Consider the following 22,679-nt stretch of genomic DNA (forward strand, 5'->3'; position numbering starts at 1 on the left):
GGCGGCGGACACAGCGGCGGGGGGGACGGACACGGCGGGGGCGGCGGACACAGCGGCGGCGGGGGCGGCGGGGGCGGCGGGGGCGGCGGCGGCGGGGGCGGCGGCGGCGGCGGGGGCGGCGGCGGCGGCGGGGGCGGCGGCGGCCACAAACCCACGACTCAAACCCAAGCCCGACAACAGCTGCAGCACAGGACGGCTTTCGCTGGAACCCAAAACAGCGAGGAGGCGGATCCGCCGGGACCCATCGTGAGGAGGTTCACCCTGGTGCCCCAGATTGCCGTGCAGGGCTCGACGGAGAGCGAGGAGCAGGACGAGTGGGAGCCGTGCTCCGACGGGGAGGAGTCCCAACAGGAGCTTACGGTCATGTCATCACAGCAGGCGGAGCCCCTTCACAATAAGAGCCGCAATCAGGAAGAAGCCACTTCCGCTCAAATCGGACCTTCGGCAGAGAAGCCGGAGTGCAGACGGGAGATGGAGGAGGTGAAAAAGTGACGACTGGTCTCACTCGGAGGGAGGAGGAAGACTCTTGAGATTTTACTTGAATTTTTTGTACTGTAAATATTAGCTTTTGTTGGAGCTGCTGCTCGTATTTATTACAGTTCTAAAGCGGAGAAGAAGGAAGTTCTTGTTGGTTGAACAGCCGAGGCTCAACTTTTTTTGTATCCATAAAATGTTTTTTTTTTTTTTTTTTTTAATAAATGTATATTTTTAAATAAATTGCTGTGGTACAAAATAGTTTGATAAAGCTGGGAATTGTTACTGGACCAAAATGTTTTTATTCCCCACGTTTAGCTTCCATTAGATGTTGATGTCCAGAATCCTTCATCTGTAATATCATGTTTCATGTCTTTTTTTTTTAGGGCTGCACGGTGGATGAGTGGTTAACACGCAGACCCGAGTTCAATTCCACATGCTAGGTTAATTAGCGACTCCAAATTGTCCATAGGTATGAATGTGAGTGTGAATGGTTGTTTGTCTATATGTGCCCTGTGATTGGCTGGCCACCAGTCCAGGGTGTACCCCGCCTCTCTCGCCCGAAGACAGCTGGGATAGGCTCCAGCACCCCCACGACAGTATCACTCGGATACTGTGAACATCCAGCAGCAACACAACATTTTTGATGAAAAATATACTGAACCAGGGCTGCACAGCGGCCGAGTGGTTAGCACACAGGCTTCACAGCTAGGAGACCTGAGTTCGATTCCATCCTCGGCTATCTCTGTGTGGAGTTTGCATGTTCTCCCCGTGCATGCGTGGGTTTTTTTCCGGGTACTCCGTTTTCCTCCCACATTACAAAAACATGCACCCCCACGACAATATCTGTGAACATCCAGCAGCAACACGACATTTTGGCATGACTACTATTTTGATGAAAAAAATACTGAACCAGGGCTGCACAGCTGGGATAGGCTCCAGCACCCCCGCGACCCTCGTGAGGAAAAGCGGTACAAAAATGAATGAGTTCTCCTATTTTGTGTGGAAGTGGTAACTTTTTGGCTTCTTATTTTGTCTTTCCCCACCATCGGCCATCTCTGTGTGGAGTTTGCATGTTCTCCCCGTGCATGTGTGGGTTTTCTCCGGGTACTCCGGTTTCCTCCCACATTCCAAAAACATGCTAGGTTAATTAGCGACTCCAAATTGTCCATAGTTATGAATGCGAGTGTGAATGGTTGTTTGTCTATAATGTGCCCTGTGATTGGCTGGCTGGCGACCAGTCCAGGGTGTACCCCGCCTCTCTCGCTCTGAAGACAGCTGGGATAGGCTCCAGCAAAATGAATAAATGAATGTCTATTTTTGCTTTGGATTCCATAAACGCAACACAAAGACATTATTATAGGCTGCAGAATAGGATGCCTCATATACGGATTCGTGCTCACAACAGTTTTTTTTTATGTGAATGAATGCAAAGTCACAGCAAAATCAGCATATCTTCAGAGGTTAGGATCATCTTTTTTTGGATTTTGGATGTTCTTATGTTCTGATGTGCTCCATAAAAAGCCAAAATTGAGGTTCTTTGCAACCTTTATTTTACATAATATTAGTAATAAATAATATTTTGTATGTTTATTCTCATATAAGCTTGTATATGTGTGTGTGTTAACAAACATGAAGAGTGTCGGGATGTTTACAGCGGAGTACACATATATTTTGTACCACTAAATATGGAAAGTCAATGAAAAATGTGTGTTTGAACAAAAAAAAAGTGTGTGTGTTGTACAAATGTATATTTTCAAAAATGGTATGCGCCGGGAAAATGACGACTAGTAGCAAACAGGAGGGATTATCGCTTAAGTTGCTATTATTATTATTATTATTATTGGGATAAGATTGAGTAGAGGATACTTTTACTTTTACCCCCCCCCTAAGTGATGTAGTCATGGTTATATGGATTTAAACACCCACACCAAAGCCTTTCCATGTCCAGTTCAAATTAGAAACCTTTTAATGTTGTGTTCAAGTCCGCACCGAGCGTGTGATGGAATTGTTTACAAACCTGCGATATAATGTACTGTACAGTTTTTTTTTTGTTTTTTTTTTGTGTGTGATCTATAATGAAACTACCCTATTTCATACCACAAATTAAATTTACACGTAAATATTTGTTTTATTTGTAATACAGTAATATTAATGCAAAATCTCCATGCTGAAAATGACTTGTGATGTGTTTACAAGTGCGTATAAAACAGGGTTGTTATGTTTTTTTTTTTTTGAATAAGACAAGTGGATTATTGGGCTCTTGGTATATTTTTACGTTTTTTTTTTTCTGCAAGAGACTTTTTTTTTTACAAATTATAGGATCATTGCAAATTCAAAAAAACACTCAATAAAATAACATAATAGGAATTCACTGCAAAAACCCCTTACACCATCTCACTAAATTAGAATATGGTGCAAAAGGTCATTTGAGTTCAATTATTACATCTCTTATTACAATTATTACATTATTACATGCAAAAACATACAAAAAAAAAAAAGATTCAAATTAAGATACTCGACTCTTGTGCAATCTTCAATGAAAGAATCGAATCATTTTGAGTATATAACTGTGGTCAACATGTGATAAAAAGGCACATGTGATACTGGCGGGTTGAAGTGTAAACGTGCACGTGTTCTCCTGTGGATTCTTCTGTTCAGTGCATGCTGCATGAGAAAAGCACACATTGTGTAATACTTGACTGCATGGTATATTGGCGCCGTCGCCCGGTACTGTGTTTTCATGTTGTAATAAATAAAAAAATTTGTATTTCTCCTGGATCTATCTTGTGTTTGACGTATTTGTATTTTATTAATTATAGTAATTTCCATACTTACCAAAGCAGGGCCGCGGGACGCTAGTTTGTGGCCCCCGCCTTGATATGAAATTTAATTTCAATTTAATTTATTTTGTGTCAAAAAATAAAAATTAACATTAAACATTTATTCAATAATTTAATAATAAATTTAAAAAATTTTTCATTTGTTTCATTTGTTTTTTGATTTGCTTATTTATTTTTCTATCTTATTTTGTGTCAAAAAATAAAAATTAACATTAAACATTTATTTAATAATTTAATCATAAATAAAAAATAATTTGTTCATTTATTTCATTAGTTTTTTGATTTGCCTATTTATTTTTCCATCTTATTTTGTGTTGAAAAATAAAAATTAACATTAAACATTTATTTAATAATGTAATAATAAATAAAAAAATAATTTGTTCATTTATTTCATTAGTTTTTTGATTTGCCTATTTATTTTTCCATCTTATTTTGTGTTGAAAAATAAAAATTAACATTAAACATTTATTTAATAATGTAATAATAAATAAAAAATAATTTGTTCATTTATTTCATTAGTTTTTTGATTTTCCTATTTATTTTTCCATCTTATTTTGTGTTGAAAAATAAAAATTAACATTAAACATTTATTTAATAATGTAATAATAAATAAAAAATTAATTTGTTCATTTGTTTTTTGATTTGCTTATTTATTTTTCCATCTTATTTTGTGTCAGAAAATACAAATTAACATTAAACATTTATTTAGTAATTTAATAATAAATAAAAATTAATTTGTTTCATTTGTTTTTTGATTTGCTTATTTATTTTTCCATCTTATTTTGTGTTGAAAAATAAAAATGAACATTAAACATTTAATAATTTAATAATAAATAAAAATTAATTTGTTTCATTTGTTTTTTGATTTGCTTATTTATTTTTCCATCTTATTTTGTGTTGAAAAATAAAAATGAACATTAAACATTTATTTAATAATTTATTAATAAATAAAAAATAATTTTGATTAATTAATTAATTTATAATTTATAATAATTTAATGTTTTATCAGAGCTTTTGCAAAGCACTGAAAAAGTGGAGGGTATAGCAGAAGCATTGAAGACTGGTATATATATTAATATTTAATATAATTAATATTTGTTAATATTTTAATTTTTTATTTTTTATTTTATATATATATATAAATTAAATTAAATACATACAAGATGCAGTAATCCTTCCGCGCCACCAGGTGACAGTATTGCCTAGAGAACAACATTGGCTACCAAAAGGAGGCGAAGAAGCGCGTGCCCTTCATAACAGCAAACATGGCGACTGCTACCAAAATTATTCAAAGGCTTCGAAATTTTCTATCAGGGGTAAGTCATTTAAACTTTGACACGTCTTCAACTCCAGAACAGGACCATTATTATTTTTATGTAGTTTTGACATATATTGCAATTATTGCTGAGCGGGTTTAATTAGAAGGCAGCTAAAGGGTCAGCGTCTGCTTGCTAGGAAGACCGTCGATAGTATTTCATGACTTCGCATGTAAGATTGGTCTTTATTAAACCCTTTACAAATCTGTTAATGTAGTTCTGTTTTATTATTATTTTTAGCATGACCTTCAGAGTAAGCTCCAACTACGGTACGAAGAGGTAGCCAAGAGGTGAGTTTATCAATATGAGAGGATGGAGACAAAACCGGAAGTGCCGTTGTAACTCCTCTACTACTCAAAAGTGGTGCATTGTTTCATACCGCTAACTGGCCATTGTTGTCTTTTATGTCTATTATGACATTAAAACAATAAAATGCCTTAACTGCAATGACGAATACTTGGTCCCAAGGTGGTTATCTTTGGGGATGAACCTTAAGTACCAATACTTCAGTCAGTACTGTGTAAGTGTAAGAAGAAGTTAACCATTGCAAATAAACACTTGGGAGTATGGAGTATTAATCTTGATGGCAGCCATTAATATTCAAAATTAACATTTTAATGACGCTATTACAGTAATGTGTGATTCTAGTTCCTGTTTTTTGGGGTAATTTATCTTTCAGCTTACTTTGCACTGAACAGGAAGTCACTTTGTTGTCATGCCACGCTTCCTATTCATAATAATAATGTCCAAGAAGACAATATTAAAATGCAAAATTGACATTTTAATAATGCTATGACAGTAATATGTGTTTTTAGTTCCTGTTTTTTTTTGTAATTTATCTTGCATATTACTTTGCACTGAACAGGAAGTCACTCTGTTGTCATGCAATGCTTCCTAGTCATAATAATAATAATAATGATGATGAAGAAGACAATATTAAAATGCAAAATTGACATTTTAATGATGCTATGACAGTAATGTCTGTTTCTAGTTCCAGATTTATTATGGTAATTTATCTTTCAGCTTACTTTGCACTGAACAGGAAGTCACTTTGTTGTCATGCCACGCTTCCTAGTCATAATAATGATGAAGAAGACTATTAAAATGCAAAATTGACATTTTAATAATGCTATAACAGTAATGTGTGTTTCTAGTTCCTGTTTTTTTGGGATAATTTATCTTTCAGCTTACTTTGCACTGAACAGGAAGTCACTTTGTTGTCATGCCACGCTTCCTAGTCATAATAATAATGTCGAAGAAGACAATATTAAAATGCAAAATTGACATTTTAATAATGCTATGACAGTAATATGTGTTTTTAGTTCCTGTTTTTTTTTGTAATTTATCTTGCATATTACTTTGCACTGAACAGGAAGTCACTCTGTTGTCATGCAATGCTTCCTAGTGACAATAATAATAATAATGATGATGAAGAAGACAATATTAAAATGCAAAATTGACATTTTAATGATGCTATGACAGTAATGTGTGTTTCTAGTTCCAGATTTATTATGGTAATTTATCTTTCAGCTTACTTTGCACTGAACAGGAAGTCACTTTGTTGTCATGCCACGCTTCCTAGTCATAATAATGATGAAGAAGACTATTAAAATGCAAAATTGACATTTTAATAATGCTATAACAGTAATGTGTGTTTCTAGTTCCTGTTTTTTTGGGGTAATTTATCTTTCAGCTTACTTTGCACTGAACAGGAAGCCACTTTGTTGTCATGCCACGCTTCCTAGTCATAATAATAATGTCGAAGAAGACAATATTAAAATGCAAAATTGACATTTTAATAATGCTATGACAGTAATATGTGTTTTTAGTTCCTGTTTTTTTTGTAATTTATCTTGCATATTACTTTGCACTGAACAGGAAGTCACTCTGTTGTCATGCAATGCTTCCTAATGACAATAATAATAATAATGATGATGAAGAAGACAATATTAAAATGCAAAATTGACATTTTAATGATGCTATGACAGTAATGTGTGTTTCTAGTTCCAGATTTATTATGGTAATTTATCTTTCAGCTTACTTTGCACTGAACAGGAAGTCACTTTGTTGTCATGCCACGCTTCCTAGTCATAATAATGATGAAGAAGACTATTAAAATGCAAAATTGACATTTTAATAATGCTATAACAATAATGTGTGTTTCTAGTTCCTGTTTTTTTGGGATAATTTATCTTTCAGCTTACTTTGCACTGAACAGGAAGTCACTTTGTTGTCATGCCACGCTTCCTAGTCATAATAATAATGTCGAAGAAGACAATATTAAAATGCAAAATTGACATTTTAATAATGCTATGACAGTAATATGTGTTTTTAGTTCCTGTTTTTTTGTAATTTATCTTGCAGCTTACTTTGCACTGAACAGGAAGTCACTCTGTTGTCATGCAATGCTTCCTAGTCATAATAATAATAATGATGATGAAGAAGACAATATTAAAATGCAAAATTGACATTTTAATGATGCTATGACAGTAATGTGTGTTTCTAGTTCCTGTTTTTTTGGGATAATTTATCTTTCAGCTTACTTTGCACTGAACAGGAAGTCACTTTGTTGTCATGCCACGCTTCCTAGTCATAATAATAATGATGAAGAGGACAATATTAAAATGCAAAATTGACATTTTATACTTTTATACTTTTTATACAATTCATCTTTCAGCTTACTTTGCACTGAACAGGAAGTCACTTTGTTGTCATGCCACGCTTCCTAGTCATAATAATAATGATGAAGAGGACAATATTAAAATGCAAAATTGACATTTTAATGATGCTATGACAGTAATGTGTGTTTTTAGTTCCTGATTTTTTGGGGGTAATTTATCTTGCAGCTTACTTTGCACTGAACAGGAAGTCACTTGTCATGCCACGCTTCCTAGTCATAATAATAATGATGAAGAGGACAATATTAAAATGCAAAATTGACATTTTATACTTTTTATACAATTCATCTTTCAGCTTACTTTGCACTGAACAGGAAGTCACTTTGTTGTCATGCCACACTTCCTAGTCATAATAATAATAATAATGATGAAGACAATATTAAAATGCAAAATTGACATTGTGATGATGCTATGGCAGTAATGTGTTTTTTTTGGTAATTTTCTTGCAGCTTACTTTGCACTGAACAGGAAGTCACTTTATCATGCCACACTTCTTAGTCATAATCATAATAATGATGAAGAAGATAATATTAACATGCAAAATTGACATTGTGATGATGCTATGGCAGTAATGCGTTTTTTTTTGGTAATTTTCTTGCAGCTTACTTTGCACTGAACAGGAAGTCACTTTATCATGCCACACTTCCTAGTCATAATAATGATGAAAAAGACAATATTAATATGCAAAATTGACATTTTAATGATTCTGTGACAGTAATGTGTGTTTGTACTTCCACTTTTTTTTTGGTAATTTATCTTGCAGCTTACTTTGCACTGAACAGGAAGTCACGTTCTTGTCATGCCACACTTCCTAGTTATAATAATAATAATAATGATGATGAAGACAATATTAAAATGCCTGTTGACATCAAAATGACATCTTTGGGTCTCAAAATTCATATTGCTGCCAGCTCAAGCGGACACTTTGCAGCAACAACAACACGGTGGACCAGGACTGCCGCCATAAACGTGGGACTTAAACGGGGGTTCCACTGTATTCATATTTGTACCGACCATATTTCCCCCTCTAGAACGCAGCCGCCGCCTAAGCTGCCGGTCGGGCCGAGCCACAAGTTTGCCAGCAACTACTATTTCACCAGAGATGGACGCAGAGAGTCCACACCTCCCATGGTTGTCATGTCTTCACAGAAGGCGCTCACTGCTGGCGGGTGAATGTTCGAGTCCCTCCAATATCATCTTATCAATATCATTCATGTTGGGTTGTTTACAAATTCTTGTTTTCCAGCCAAGTTGCTGCTGTGGCGGCCAAGCCTCCAGTGACCCCCGGGGGTGTGTACAAGGAGCCGGAGCTCTCCACAGACGAGCCGTACCTCTGAGAGGAACGACCCTTTGGAAACCCCACCGTACCCACACCCACTACACACCCACGCAGAGCTCTGTTCAGCGTCCTGTATATTGTATATTCCCAAAGTGCAAATAAAATCACTTGAAATATTGATTTAAGATGTTCATTTACCAATTTTTGCTGCACGGTGGATTAGTGGTTAGCACGAAGGCCTCACAGCTTGGAGCCACGAGTTCAATTCCAACCTCTGACAAAATCACGACAAAAAAAAATTACAAAATTATGTCAGTTATGGTTGACTGGACACATAAAGTTAATTACATTTATAAAAGTAATTTGCTTGTCACACAGGAAGTGAAACTCCCAATATGTAAAGCTACGATGACAAAAGGAGGATTTAAAGCCAGTCAGGTAAATTAGCAACGGATATTTTGAAGTTAAAAAAGTGTTCCAAATAATTTATTTTGATAACTTATATGTGTTATAACATCTTACCTTCAAAAACATGCACGTCTACAGTAAAATCCATAGAATTTCTAGTCTAATTATTAAAAAAAATGTTCTCATGAAATGAAAAGGTCGCCGAAGCCCCTTTGACGTCATCTTTCCGCGCCAGCTACACAAACTGTGGAGGACGCTAAACAAGCATGGGACACCTTGGAAGCGTATTTATTTTGATGTCTTTTACCACACTCCATCATATTTCAGGTACAACTTATAAAAAAAAAACAAGGACATACACTCTCTTCTTTATTCCATACGTTTTTCTGTGCGTTTTGTTCACCGGAAGGACCGAAAGTTGACTGTCGGTTTGAATGAATCAATATGTCATGCTAGCTGACCGCAGCAAACTTGATCGTTATTCTTTACACTCTTTTGCCGTTACGTACAAAAAAACATACATATACACATTAATGTTTGTTTAGCCGTAAGTGCAGACGTTAACGATTGCAAACTTTATCGCTGAAGACGGTGCAATGACGTCATAACGTCCTGCCGTTTGTATTTTTTCATCGTAAACATCTGTTAACACAGTCACATATGTTTACACTGAATTAATTAATTTGAATGCTCTATTTAAGTTTTTTTAAGTGGAATTCCACCATTTTTTTTGCAGTTTGGGAACTGTGACATTCCCAAATCGTGCCTGGGTGGACTTCGTATTGCTTGGCTAATGCTTTGGCCAATTTTGCATAGTTAGCCGCTGTATAGCGCCCCCTGGTGGTGGCAAATATAATGGCCAACTAAGTGGCTAACCACTAATCACACTTTGAGCTCTTCCTGTCTAAATTGACAAATTAATGATAATTACACAGTGTAGCACAAATAATTACTTAAGAAAGAAAATGTCAATAAAAGACAATATTTGACAGAAGTGCGTGTGTATGTTTCAGGTGCTGCTGGTCGTACTCCGCTTACCTGTCGTGAACAGGTGGAGTTCAGGTGTAAAGATGGCTCCTGCATCCTGAAACAGAAGCTTTGTGATGGACACGGCGACTGCGTGGACGGATCGGACGAACGGCACTGTGGTGAGTGTCGTGTTGTGGTTTGGACTTCGGGGGCACACAAAGTAGCTCTTAAACGTAACATTTCCTGGTAATGGCGTACTCCAGTAGCGGTATTTTTGCTAAATTTATGAGGCAGGCATCATTTGGAGGAAGTAAATAGTCATTTTTGAACCAATTAAGCGTAATTGGATAATTTACCGCTGTCAGACACAGTGGAATTCATGAAAATAATTTAATGGAAGGTTCATTTGGCATCATTCATACCCCCCTCCCCCGCCTTCTCTGTGAGAAAATGCTTTATAATCCTCTTACAGGAGGATTGCATACAGAATTCCAGACATTTTTTCTTCGCTGGACTCAAATGATTAAATCTGACATCAAGTTTTGTGAAACAATATTCATTCATTTTCAACCGCTTTTACTCACAAGGGTGAGCCTATCCCAGCTGTACACCCTGGACTGGTGGCCAGCCAATCACAGTGCACATATAGACAAACAACCATTCACACTCACATTCATACCTATGGACAATTTGGAGTCGCTAATTAACCTAGCATGTTTTTTTTGGAATGTGGGAGGAAACCGGAATACCCGGAGAAAACCCACGCATGCACGGGGAGAACATGCAAACTCCACACAGAGATGGCCGAGGGTGGAATCGAACCCTGGTCTCCTAGCTGTGAGGTCTGCATTCTAACCACTAAGGTTTTCTAGGGAACAGGTTTTCTCTACTTGAGCGGGAGTTTAATTCACGTCTTAAATTAAAATTTACGACATGTACTCAAATGTCGCATCCCGTAGGTGAGCCGCGGTGTACGAAGAACGAGTTTTCCTGCCGCAGCAGCAGACGATGCATACCCTCACGCCTGCGCTGCGACGGCGTGGACGACTGCGGCGACAGAAGCGACGAGGACCCCTGTCCGAGCTGCGCCGCCGGCCTCGTCTCCTGCGGCCCGTCCGACGGCTGCCTGCAGGCCGTCAAGCTGTGCGACGGCCGCGTGGACTGCAAAGACGGGCGGGACGAGCTGCGGGAGTGGTGCGGCCCCCCGAGCGCTCTCTCTTGCACAGCATCTGAGTTCGAGTGCGGCGACGGCAAGTGCGTCCCCCACAGCTGGAGGTGTGACAACAAAGCGGACTGCACTGACGCCAGCGACGAAGACGAATGTGGTAGGAGACCATTTTTCATCCGCACGACTTGTTTTTAAATTCTTAAAGAAAACGGCACCTTTTTTATTCTTAAGGACAACTTTTATATATATATATATATATATATATATATATATATATATATATATATATATATTGATTTTTTATTATTATTTTTTTATTATTTTATTTTTTATTTCATTTTATTTATTTTTTATTTGCCTTTTATTTATTTAATTTTTTATACTTTTCATATTTGACTCTGTGTAGCTATAGAATTTTTAAAAAAATAGATTACTTAAATAAATACATTTTCCAGATATTTTCTGATTTATTGGTATTAAAAAAATAACATGAATTTAAATAACTTGTAATCCTGATATGCTGGATAGCAAATATTATGGTGAGGAAAAAAAAAACTACATTTTAGTAGCACAATATTTATATATTCAAGATATTTTTATAAGCCTTTATTATAATAAAGTTGTATTATATTTAATTATTATTGTATTATTATTTTTTTATTTTATTTATTTTTTATTTACCTTTTATTTATTTTATTTTTTATACTTTTCCTATTTGACTCTGTGTAGCTATATAATTTTTAAAAAAAATTCAAACTACTGAGATAAATACATTTTCCAAATATTTCCTGATTTATTGGTATTAAAAATTAACATAAATTATAATATATATAATAATATATTATAATAAATTATAATAAAGTAGTATTATATTTAATTATTATTTTTATTATTTTTTAATTTTATTTATTTTATTTTTTATGCTTTTCATATTCGACTCTGTGTAGCTATATATTTAAAAAAAAATTCAAACTACTGAGATAAATACATTTTCCAAATGTTTCCTGATTTATTGGTATTAAAAATTAACATAAATTTAAATGACTTGTAACCCTGATATGCTCGATAGCAAATATGGTGAGAAAAAAACCTACATTTTAGTAGCGCAATAGTAATATATTCAAGATATTTTTTAAAGCCTTTATTATAATAAAGTCGTATTATAACCAGCAAAAAAGTCTAAATTTTCTGATAATAATTTATAATAATATTAATAATCTGATAATAATATAGTACAAATAGTGTCATTTCAATAGCATCAAGTTGAAATAGTAAAGACAAAAATAGATTTTATAAAACCTTTCAATGTTTTGATAAAAATAACAGAATAAAGTTGTCATATTGGTCAAAAAATTATAATATTATTGGAATAAAGTCTAAATAGTATGTGTATTATTATTATTATTATTATTATTATTGTAGTATGTGTATATGAAAATTTTTTAATATTTTTTTGAAAAAATGCAAAAATGTGGGCCGAAAAAAAAGAGCAAAATTTATACACCTGTATTACAAAGACGAACACTACATGAATTCAGCCAGCAGAGGGCGCCACAGTCACGCTGCAGAATCAACGCTTTCATAGGACGTTATAAATTGACTCTGCCATGCTGTTTAATTACGTCATTAAAACCAAATAATTTCCATCGTCGCTCATTTAATTTGTGCACCTAATCGTCAAGCATATTTTCCAACGTAAGCAGCATTCATTCATGACACATAAACACTCACTACAATGAGTTTAATGCCGATGGGGTTTTGTTTTCGTTCCGCCAGGAAGTACTTCCTGCTGCTGATGTCATGGTTTGTTTCCCTTTGCAGAGCAGAACGAGTGTCTGCTCAATAATGGAGGCTGTTCCCATCGCTGTGTGGACACAGGGATGGGCTTTCACTGTGAATGTCCTGACAATATGAAGCTTGTTGGGAATACACATTGCGAAGGTGAGTTATTTCTACCCCCCCCCCCCCCCCCCCCCCCTCCAAGTAAAGGAAGTACAGGATCTTGGAATACCTTCCTGAATAATTACCATATTGAGCTGAACATGAGACGATTAAAAAAAAAAAAAAAAACTTATACATTAAACTGACAAAGAACTCTAAACTCATTGCGCAGCAACTTAACACTCAAAATGTAGCTGGGGAAATATACAAACATGTAGCAATATGTTTAAAAACTAAAAAAAAAAAAAAATTTGTCTAAGCAAAACATTTCATCGGAGAACAAGTGACATAGAAAACGGATGGATGGCGCTGCAGTGCTGCCTCTGTCCAACAAAAGGAGCCTTGAGGGAGGCTGAGATCATCGCAGCGCAAATGAATGCTCTGCTTGGATATAATACCTCAACCCCCCCCCCCCCCCCACCAATTCAATTGCATTTGTCAAAATTCTAACCACAAAGTGACGAGAGAGCCTGGGATAGGCTCCAGCATACCCCCACAATCCTAGTGAGGATAAGCGGCATAGAAAAAAGTTGAAATAGTTAACAGAACTGGAAAATCAGCTGTAATTTTGCAAGAATAAAGTCAAAATATTGAGAAAAAAAATTGGCAATTTGACGAGAATAAACTTGTAATATTATGAAAAAAAAATCTAAAAAATATTTTAGAAGCAATGACTGGAAATATTAAAGAATATTCTTCAAAGTTGTAAAATTATGAAATGGATTTGTAATTTTTTTGAAAGAAAAAAGTTATAATATTATGTGAATAAAATCATAATATTACTAAAAGAAAATTTAGAAAAAAGTTGAAATATTTGGGAAAATTAAAATTTGGGTTTTCTCCGGGTACTCCGGTTTCCTCCCACATTCCAAAAACATGCTAGGTTAATTAGCGACTCCAAATTGTCCATAGGTATGAATGTGAGTGTGAATGGTTGTTTGTCTGTATGTGCCCTGGGATTGGCTGGCTGGCGACCAGTCCAGGGTGTACACCGCATATCGCCCCAAGACAGCTGGGATAGGCTCCAGCACCCCCACGACAGTATCACTCGGATACTGTGAACATCCAGCAGCAACACAACATTTTGGCATGACTACTATTTTGATGGAAAATATACTGAACCAGGGCTGCACAGTGGACGGGTGGTTAGCACACAGGCTTCACAGCTAGGAGACCCGAGTTCAATTCCATCCTCGGCGATCTCTGTGTGGAGTTTGCATGTTCTCCCCGTGCATGCGTGGGTTTTCTCCGGGTACTCCGGTTTCCTCCCACATTCCAAAAACATGCTAGGTTAATTAGCGACTCCAAATTGTCCATAGGTATGAATGTGAGTGTGAATGGTTGTTTGTCTATATGTGCCCTGTGATTGGCTGGCTGGCCACTAGTCCAGGGTGTACCCCGCCTCTCTCGCCCGAGGACAGCTGGGATAGGCTCCAGCACCCCTCCGCGACCCCACTTCAAGCGGCGTTCCACTACACTTGTACTTGGAATGTTTTGAAAATGTCTAATTTTTCCGTGTTTTCTCACCCAGAGGTCGACATGTGCCTGGAGAGCGACGTTTGCGATCAGATGTGCGTTCACACCAACGGCAGCCTCGCCTGCGAGTGCCTGGACGGCTATCAGATGAACCCGATAAGCCGAGAATGCAAGGTCAAAGGTGAGCTATTTTGACGTTATGAATAAAATACACACACGTCTTTAGCATCCCTGTCCAAGTCCCATGCTGGGAAGATTTTTCACCCCACCGGGCTTGAAGTCCCGTCTTAAGTACAAACTCAAGGACGGAGGTGTTTGAACAGGATCATCTGGTCATCGACGCACGTGTTTGCTCAGCACGTTTCGGTCCGTCGCTGTTTGCTCAGGCTTATGAAGAAACTCTCTTCGAAAATCGGGAACGCTTGAATTGTGCAACGTCGGCGGCGGCGCCCCGCCTTGAACCATCGTCAAGGTGGACCTGCTGTACAAACACAGTCACTAGAATACATAGTTGCTGTCATAATAATTCAACCTTCAGGCTTATAAACTAGCAGTCATTTACCTGGAGGTGGGGGAGGGGGGGGGCATTTTTAGTGCAACCGCATGCCTTCGCTGAAGTTGTACTCATAAAACACTTTGGTCATGTTTCCGATGTACTAAAGTACTACAGTTGTTGTTTTTACTACCAGACTTGAAGAGATGCGGTCTCAGCCAATTTCATTCATTTTCTACATGAGGGTCGTGGCGGGTGCTGGAGCCTATCCCAGCTGTCTTTGGGCGAGAGAGGCGGGGTACACCCTGGACTGGTCGCCAGCCAATCACAGGGCACATATAGACAAACAACCATTCACACTCACATTCATACCTATGGACAATTTGGAGTCGCCGATTAACTTAGCATTGTCAAGGGTGGAATTGAACTCGGGTCTCCTAGCTGTGAGACCTGCATGCTAACCATTTGTTTAAAAAGGCTATTTTTGTTGTGGTTTTTTATGTTTTTTTTTGTTTTGATTTGTCACAACAAAAATGTGACAAAAAACTTTTTAAAGTCCTTCAGTAAGGCTGCACGGTGGTTAAGTGGTTAGCATGCAGGCTTCACAACTAGGAGATCACAGGGCACATATAGACAAACAACCATTCACACTCACATTCATACCTATGGACAATTTGGAGTCGCCAATTAACCTAACATGGTCGAGGGTGGAATTGAACTCGGGTCTCCTAGCTGCTAGCTGTGAGGCCTGCATGCTAACCACTTGCCGAAGTACTTTAAAAATACTGTTTTTGTTGTGTTTTTTTTTTTTTTGATTTGTCACCACAAAAATGCATTTTTAAAGTCCTTCAGTATGGCTGCACGTTGGTTAAGTGGTTAGCATGCAGGCCTCACAAGTAGGAGATCACAGGGCACATATAGACAAACAACCATTCACACTCACATTCATACCTATGGACAATTTGGAGTCGCCAATTACCCTTGCATGGTCGAGGGTGGAATTGAACTTGGGTCTCCTAGCTGTGAGACCTGCATGCTAAACATTTGTTCACCGTGCAGCCATACTGAAGGACTTTAAAAATGCTATTTTTTTTGTGTTTTTTTTTTTTTTTTTGTCGCAACAAAAATGCATTTTTAAAGTCCTTCAGTATGGCTGCACGGTGGTTAAGTGGTTAGCATGCAGGCCTCACAAGTAGGAGATCACAGGGCACATATAGACAAACAACCATTCACACTCACATTCATACCTATGGACAATTTGGAGTCGCCAATTAACCTAGCATGGTCGAGGGTGGAATTGAACTCGGGTCTCCTAGCTGTGAGGCCTGCCTGCTAACCACTCGACCACCGTGCAGTCATACTTTAAAGTCTAAAAGTCTTTAAAGTTTAAAGGCAGCATTTTTAAAGTCCTTCAGTATGGCTGACGGTGAGTAAGTGGTTAGCATGCAGGCCTCACAGCTAGGACACCCGAGTTCAATTCCATCCTCGGCCATGCTAGGTTAATTGGCGACTATTTTTGTTGTAGTTGTTTTTATTTAGAGCCATGGGGGTTTGATTTGTCAAAACAAAAATGCATTTTTATAGTCCTTCAGTACGGCTGCACGGTGAGTGAGTGGTTAGCATGCAGGCCTCACAGCCAGCCAATCACAGGGTACATTTAGACAAACAACCATTCACACTCACATTCATACCTATGGACAATTTGGAGTCGCTAATTAACCTAGCATGTTTTTGGAATGTGGGAGGAGAAAATGCAAACTGGGTGGGTGGAATCGAACCCTGGTCTCCTAGCTGTGAGGTCTGCACGCTAACCACTTGACCGCCGTGCCGCCCTCTCAGCCAATTACATTCTGTAAAACTCTCACATTCGCCTCCATTTTCACGGCTTCTCCCACCTACTCGCAGCTCCTCACCTTGCCCTCCCAACTACAATGGGGGGGTTGAACAACAAGGTCAAACACAATGTCAATCAATCATTGTCCACTTCAGGGTGTGACGGATAATATATTAATGTGACAAGCTAATTTTAGCATTTATTAAGCTTTGTTTATATCCATCCAGGGGATGAAGCCCGCCTACTCGTGTCCACATCTAAAGGACTCGTTCAGATGAGCCTTGGTGGTGCGACATCCAGGACCCTGACAGCACATGTACCAGGACCTGGACCTGGACCCGGACCCGTGGCAGCCTTGGCCTCCAATAACACACTCTACCTAGCCTGGCAGGGACGGACATCCATATACAGGTCGGTGACAGAACGACCCGTCTGCGCTACACATCTGTGCTAACAGGAAGTAGTACTTTAACTCCTCAATGAGGACTAAACATCCGATCCAAATGTAAACACTCTGGGAAGCAAATCCACATCCGGTTCCGGTCAAAGAGACATCCCGCAAAGCAAATAGAAAGAAAACACATGACTTCATTTTCAGGGTCAAGTTAAACGGAGAGAACGCGGATGTCGCGTCGCTGCTGGATGTTCATAGCCCAGTGTTTGGCTTGGCGGCGGACTGGATCCATCGTCTTCTCTACTGGACCAGTATGGAGAGCGGTTCCATCGGTGTCGGCTCGCTGGATGGCTCCGCACAGCGCTCGCTCATCACAGGGCTGGACAAGCCTTGTGCAGTCGCGGTCGAGCCCCTACGCGGGTAGGGCGGCCATTTTGGATTTTATAGGCTGATGCTGTACATCAGGGGTGTCCAACTTGAGGTTTTGTAAAGCAACACGTGTACATATGCTAGGTTCTACATAGTTATGTTACAATTTTTTTAACGTTTCTGCTGCTGGAGTGTTTTGAACTCGGGTCTCCTAGCTGTGAGGCCTGCATGCTAACCACTCACTCACCGTGCAGCCATACTGAAGGACTTTAAAAATGTATTTTTGTTGTGACAAATCAAACCCCCAAGACTAAAAAAACAACTACAACAAAAATAGTCCGAGGGTGGAATTGAACTCGGGTCTCCTAGTTGTGAGGCCTATGCTAACCACTTTTCACCGTGCAGCCATACTGAAGGACTTTAAAAATGCATTTTTTGTTGTGACAAATCAAACCCCCATGGCTCTAAAAAAAACAACCACAACAAAAATTTACCAATTAACCTAGCATGGCCGAGGGTGGAATTGAACTCGGGTCTCCTAGTTGTGAGGCCTGCACGCCAAACATTTTTTCCACCGTGCAGCCATACTGAAGGACTTTAAAAATGCATTTTTGTTGTGACAAATCAAACCCCCGTGGCTCTAAAAGCAACAACAAAAATAGTCTGAGGGTGGAATTGAACTGGTGTCTCATAGTTGTGAGGCCTGCATGCTAACCACTTTCCACCGTGCAGCCATACTGAAGGACTTTAAAAATGTATTTTTGTTGTGACAATTCAAACCCCCATGGCTCTAAAAAAAAACCAACCACAACAAAAATTTACCAATTAACCTAGCATGGCCGAGGGTGGAATTGAACTCGGGTCTCCTAGTTGTGAGGCCTGCATGCTAACCACTTTCCACCGTGCAGCCATACTGAAGGACTTTAAAAATGCATGTTGTTGTGACAAATCAAAAAAAACAAAACAACCACAACAAAAATAGGATTTCTTTCAAGTGGTTAGCATGCAGGCCTCACAACTAGGAGACCCAAGTTCAATTCCACCCTCGGCTATGCTAGGTTAATTGGCGACTATTTTTGTTGTAGTTGTTTTGTTTTTTTTTTTAGAGCCATGGGGGTTTGATTTGTCACAACAAAAATGCATTCAGTATTGCTGCACGGTGGACGAGTGGTTAGCATGCAGGCCTCGCAACTAGGAGACCCGAGTTCGATTCCACCCTCGGCCATGCTAGGTTAATTGGCGACTCCAAATTGTCCATAGGTAATATAGGTAGTCCTTCAGTATATTTTGACTTTATTCTCATAACTAAAAGTGACTTTTTTTGTTTGTTTCTGATAATATTACGGCTTTAAAACGATTTTTAAAAATTCCCTCATAATATTACATGCATTGTGACTTTTTTCCTGAATATTTTGTTTTTATCCTTGTAAAAAAAAAAAAAAAACAGCCCCAAACCGCAGTATGGACACCCCTGCTGTGTACATTCAATGGAAGTTTTTTAATAATAGCTAAACTTAAAAAATAATAATAATAATAATATTTTTCAGGCTGCTTTTTTGGGCAGAGTGCAGCAGCTCACCAAGAATTGAGAGGACGACCTTGGATGCCCAGGACAGATCGACCCTGGTCACTTCTCTTATACTCCACCCGGTCGCTCTTTCCCTGGGTGGGTTCCTACACGACAACGTTCCCGTGTTTAAAATAGCATTAGCATTGACTAGCGTTGTGCTTGGAGTGGGCTTCCTCATAGTTACCTTCCTGCCTAGATACGCCTCGCCAGTTGCTGTACTGGCTCGATCAGGGAATGAGAAGCATCTCCAGAGTCGATCTGGATGGGCGACACCGCAAGACGGTGGTCGAGTCCAACGGATATCTGGATCGTCCGTTCGGCCTGGCGGTGTTTGAGGTAAAGCGATGAAATGTGGACGGATAAACACACCGCCTTCAAAAACATTTATGCACGTATCGCTCTTCTCAACGAGCAGCGTGCACCACTGTGGAGCCCTGCATTATTACATCTGCATTATATGTAATTTTTCTGTTTCAGGGTTTCCTATACTGGAGTGACCTCGACACGCATTCCATCTGCAGAGCTAGCAAGCACAGCGGCAGCGACTTCCAAATCCTTCCGACAAACGTCACCTCACCAGGCGGCGTTGCCGTCATTCATCCCGTTCTTCAACCCGACGGTAGGAAAAAAAATATTTTTTTTTTGTCTGAGCAAAACATTTCATTGGAGAACAAGTGGCATAGAAAACATATGGATGGCGCTGCAGTGGGGGAGCCTTGAGGGAGGCTGACATCATCGCAGCGCAAATGAATTTTATAAAACGTTATAATACTTATCCCCCCCGACCCCCCATGGCTCTAAAAAAAAAACAACCACAACAAAAATAGTCGCAAATTAACCTAGCATGGCCGAGGGTGGAATTTAACTCGGGTCTCCTAGCTGTGAGGCCTGCATGCTAACCACTCGGTCACCGTGCAGCCACACTGAAGGACTTTAAAAATGCATTTTTGTGACAAATCCAAAAGAAAACCAACCACAACAAAAAATCAGAGCGCGAATGGAAGCTAGCGGGGTTAGCTTAGTTTAGCAGAGCATGCTGGTGTGGCTGTTTGTGTATGTGAGGTCCAAAAGAGGTTCTCATCACGCTGACGTCTTTATTTTAAATTAACGATGTGTTCTTTCCGGGTCACAGGAGACGCCGCGTGCGGCCGTCCTGGGAAGGTGTGCGCGCACGGGTGCGTCGTCGACCTCGTTTCGGCGACTCCAAACTTCCGATGCGCTCCAGCCGACGCGGGGAAGAACCGATTGCCAGACGTTCCCGCTATCTCCCGCACCGTTCCCGCAACACGCTTATCCGATCCTGCGTTTGCCGGAATCCTCTCGCTTGTCGGTAAGCATCGCTTTATTTGTCGATGTCTTTCATTTTTATTTGGGTTGTCTTCTGATGCTTGGAGTCCACTGGGCCGGAGCCAGTTGGTGCCAGTTGGCGCCAATGCAATTTGCTGTGTCGCCAATAAGGTGCCTAGTGGCGTGCAGTGGCTCCAACTGGCTCGTGGTGGCCCATAACGGCGGCAAGAAAATTGCTTTATGCAAGTGGTGCAAAGTGTCCACCAAGTGGAACCAAATGTCACAAACAGTCCGCCTATTGGAATCCACTGGAATGGAATGGCGCGAGCCAAGTTGCGCCAGTGATGTAAGATCTAGGAGTCCACTGGGTCGGAGCCAATTCGTGCCAATGCAATTTGCTGTGTCGCCAGTAAGGTGCCGCGTGGCGTGCAGTGGCTCCAACTGGCCCGTGGTGGCCCATAACGGCGGCAAACATTTCAAAATGTTTAAATGCAAGTGGTGCGAAGTGTCCACCAAGTGGAACCAAATGTCACAAGCAATACGCCTATTGGAATCCACTGGAATGGAATGGTGCGAGCCAAGTTGTGCCAATGATGCTGGGAGTCAACTGGGCCGGAGCCAGTTGGTGCCAGTTCGCGCCAATGCAATTTGCTGTGGCGCCTAGTGTCACCAATAAGGTGCCTAGTGGCGTGCAGTGGCTCCAACTGGCTCGTGGTGGCCCCATAACGACGGCAAAAATTTAGTTTGGTGGCAAGAAAATGTCAAAATGTTTAAAATCAGTTGTGGTGCGAAGTGTCCACCAAGTGGAACCAAATGTCACAAACAATCCGCCTATTGGAATCCACTGGAATGTAATGGCACGAGCCAAGTTGCGCCAATGATGTAAGATGTAAATCTAGGAGTCCACTGGGCTGCAGCCAGCTCGCGCCAATGCAATTTGCTGTGGCGCCTCGTGTCACCAATAAGGTGCCTAGTGGCGTGCAGTGGCTCCAACTGGCTCGTGGTGGCCCATAATGGCGGCAAAAATTTCCAAATATTTCAAATATTTGTCACGCCAATTGCTTTTGATGCAAGTGTCCACCAAGTGGAACCAAATGTCACAAACAATCCGCCTATTGGAATCCACTGGAATTTAATGGCGCGAGCCAAGTTGCGCCAATGATGCTAGGCGTCCACTGGGCCGATGCGAGTTCGTGCCAAAGATTATGTGATTGCCGCGTAGTGGCTAGCTGTGGCGGCGAATTAACGGCGACATGCCGAGCGAACATTAATTCGGCGCCACAGCGAGCCACAAAGCACCAGTCACATAATCTTTGGCTCCAACTGGCACCAACTGGCACCATGGTGACAACCCAGCCACTACTCTCTTTATTACAAGCTGGTTGAACACCCAAAGGACCTTGAAGGCGGCACGTTAGCGAAACGAGTATAATGGTTTTTTTCCCCACTTCCAGGAGAAAGAAGTTGTCTGTGTATTCCCGGATATACCCTACCTGTGTTATTCTCCTAGTGTTCCTCAGCGTGCTCTTGGTGGGAACGCTTCTGTGGTGGTGGAGAGAGGAGTTCCGCCCCGCCGGGAATCTCACAGCACAGAGCTTCACCCTCAAAGAGTCCCGGGACCCCCTCATCAAGGGTCCGCACGCATACCTCGACAAGGCAAGACCCCACACACACACACACACACACACATATGGCACGGTCCATCCGTCACCAAAAAAGGAGACGCCCTTCAACTTTGTTTCACATCGGCGCCCCAAATATTTCCAAGTGCATCACCGAGGTGTCGATTTACACTTTGGGGCTATTTTTAGAAGACGCGACCAATTGGTGTGATGGCGGTTGAAGTACAGCATCGTCTTATGTGGATTATGTGCTTAGTACAACTGGCATCCCATGCGGATAATATCAGGCAAAAACATTTGCAGATTTAGCTTTTTCCTATGTGAGCGCCACCATTGTTTTCTCACTCGGCTTTCCAGGTGTTTCCTGGTGGGGGGGGGGGGTCCATGTCTGAGAAATAACACAGCTCCCAATGTCATATCAACCACTTCCACACCACCGCGATAAACCAGAATAATAAATCAACGTATTGTTTCATTAACAACGGGACATGTTTTTATACACCGGAGCCTGGAAAATAATAATGGTATTCCAGTTAAAGTTCCACGCGGGAGACATGT

The 22,679-nt window shown here is 40.1% G+C and overlaps 3 protein-coding genes across 4 annotated transcripts in view; all 3 read left to right on the plus strand.

Annotated features, from left to right (window-relative positions):
* Positions 1-2,979, plus strand: part of mast3b (microtubule associated serine/threonine kinase 3b) — a 60,974-nt gene extending 57,995 nt beyond the window's left edge. Inside the window, exon 29 of the mRNA XM_078790372.1 lies at positions 147-2,979. Within this exon, the coding sequence (XP_078646498.1) occupies positions 147-492 (346 nt within the window). The 3' untranslated portion in view covers positions 493-2,979. The remainder of the gene's footprint in view (positions 1-146) is intronic.
* A 1,532-nt stretch (positions 2,980-4,511) lies between these two features.
* Positions 4,512-8,763, plus strand: ndufa7 (NADH:ubiquinone oxidoreductase subunit A7). Its single transcript, XM_058073473.2, has 4 exons — positions 4,512-4,633; positions 4,874-4,923; positions 8,343-8,480; positions 8,558-8,763. The coding sequence occupies exons 1-4, from the start codon at positions 4,583-4,585 to the stop codon at positions 8,646-8,648; spliced, it is 330 nt and encodes a 109-aa protein (XP_057929456.2). The 5' UTR covers positions 4,512-4,582; the 3' UTR covers positions 8,649-8,763.
* Positions 8,764-9,198: 435 nt separating this feature from the next.
* LOC131130053 (low-density lipoprotein receptor-like) lies at positions 9,199-22,361 on the plus strand. 2 transcript variants are annotated; one of them, XM_078790384.1, is made up of 12 exons: positions 9,199-9,325; positions 10,012-10,146; positions 10,927-11,292; positions 12,957-13,076; positions 14,608-14,733; positions 17,107-17,290; positions 17,478-17,693; positions 19,190-19,308; positions 19,409-19,548; positions 19,690-19,831; positions 20,345-20,542; positions 22,010-22,361. In XM_078790384.1, exons 1-12 carry the CDS (start codon positions 9,265-9,267, stop codon positions 22,330-22,332), a joined length of 2,130 nt encoding a protein of 709 aa, XP_078646510.1. In that variant the 5' UTR covers positions 9,199-9,264; the 3' UTR covers positions 22,333-22,361. The 2 variants fall into 2 exon arrangements, with proteins under 2 accessions (XP_078646510.1, XP_078646511.1); XM_078790385.1 differs by lacking the exon at positions 17,478-17,693.
* The last annotated feature ends 318 nt before the right edge of the window (positions 22,362-22,679 follow it).

This window comes from Doryrhamphus excisus, linkage group LG4 (assembly GCF_037039965.1).
Source record: "Doryrhamphus excisus strain RoL-2023G ecotype Guam linkage group LG4, RoL_Dexc_Guam_v1.1, whole genome shotgun sequence".
Taxonomy (NCBI): Eukaryota; Metazoa; Chordata; class Actinopteri; order Syngnathiformes; family Syngnathidae; genus Doryrhamphus; species Doryrhamphus excisus.

Excerpts from the sequence above, each read along its gene's own strand:
- ndufa7 (XM_058073473.2), top strand. The coding sequence starts at position 4,583 with ATGGCGACTGCTACCAAAATTATTCAAAGGCTTCGAAATTTTCTATCA. Across the intron at positions 4,634-4,873 it reads TTCGAAATTTTCTATCAGGG|CATGACCTTCAGAGTAAGCT; the intron begins GTAAGTCATTTA and ends TATTATTTTTAG. Across the intron at positions 8,481-8,557 it reads AAGGCGCTCACTGCTGGCGG|CCAAGTTGCTGCTGTGGCGG; the intron begins GTGAATGTTCGA and ends CTTGTTTTCCAG.
- LOC131130053 (XM_078790384.1), top strand. The coding sequence starts at position 9,265 with ATGGGACACCTTGGAAGCGTATTTATTTTGATGTCTTTTACCACACTC. Across the intron at positions 10,147-10,926 it reads ATCGGACGAACGGCACTGTG|GTGAGCCGCGGTGTACGAAG; the intron begins GTGAGTGTCGTG and ends CGCATCCCGTAG. Across the intron at positions 17,291-17,477 it reads GGACGGACATCCATATACAG|GGTCAAGTTAAACGGAGAGA; the intron begins GTCGGTGACAGA and ends CTTCATTTTCAG.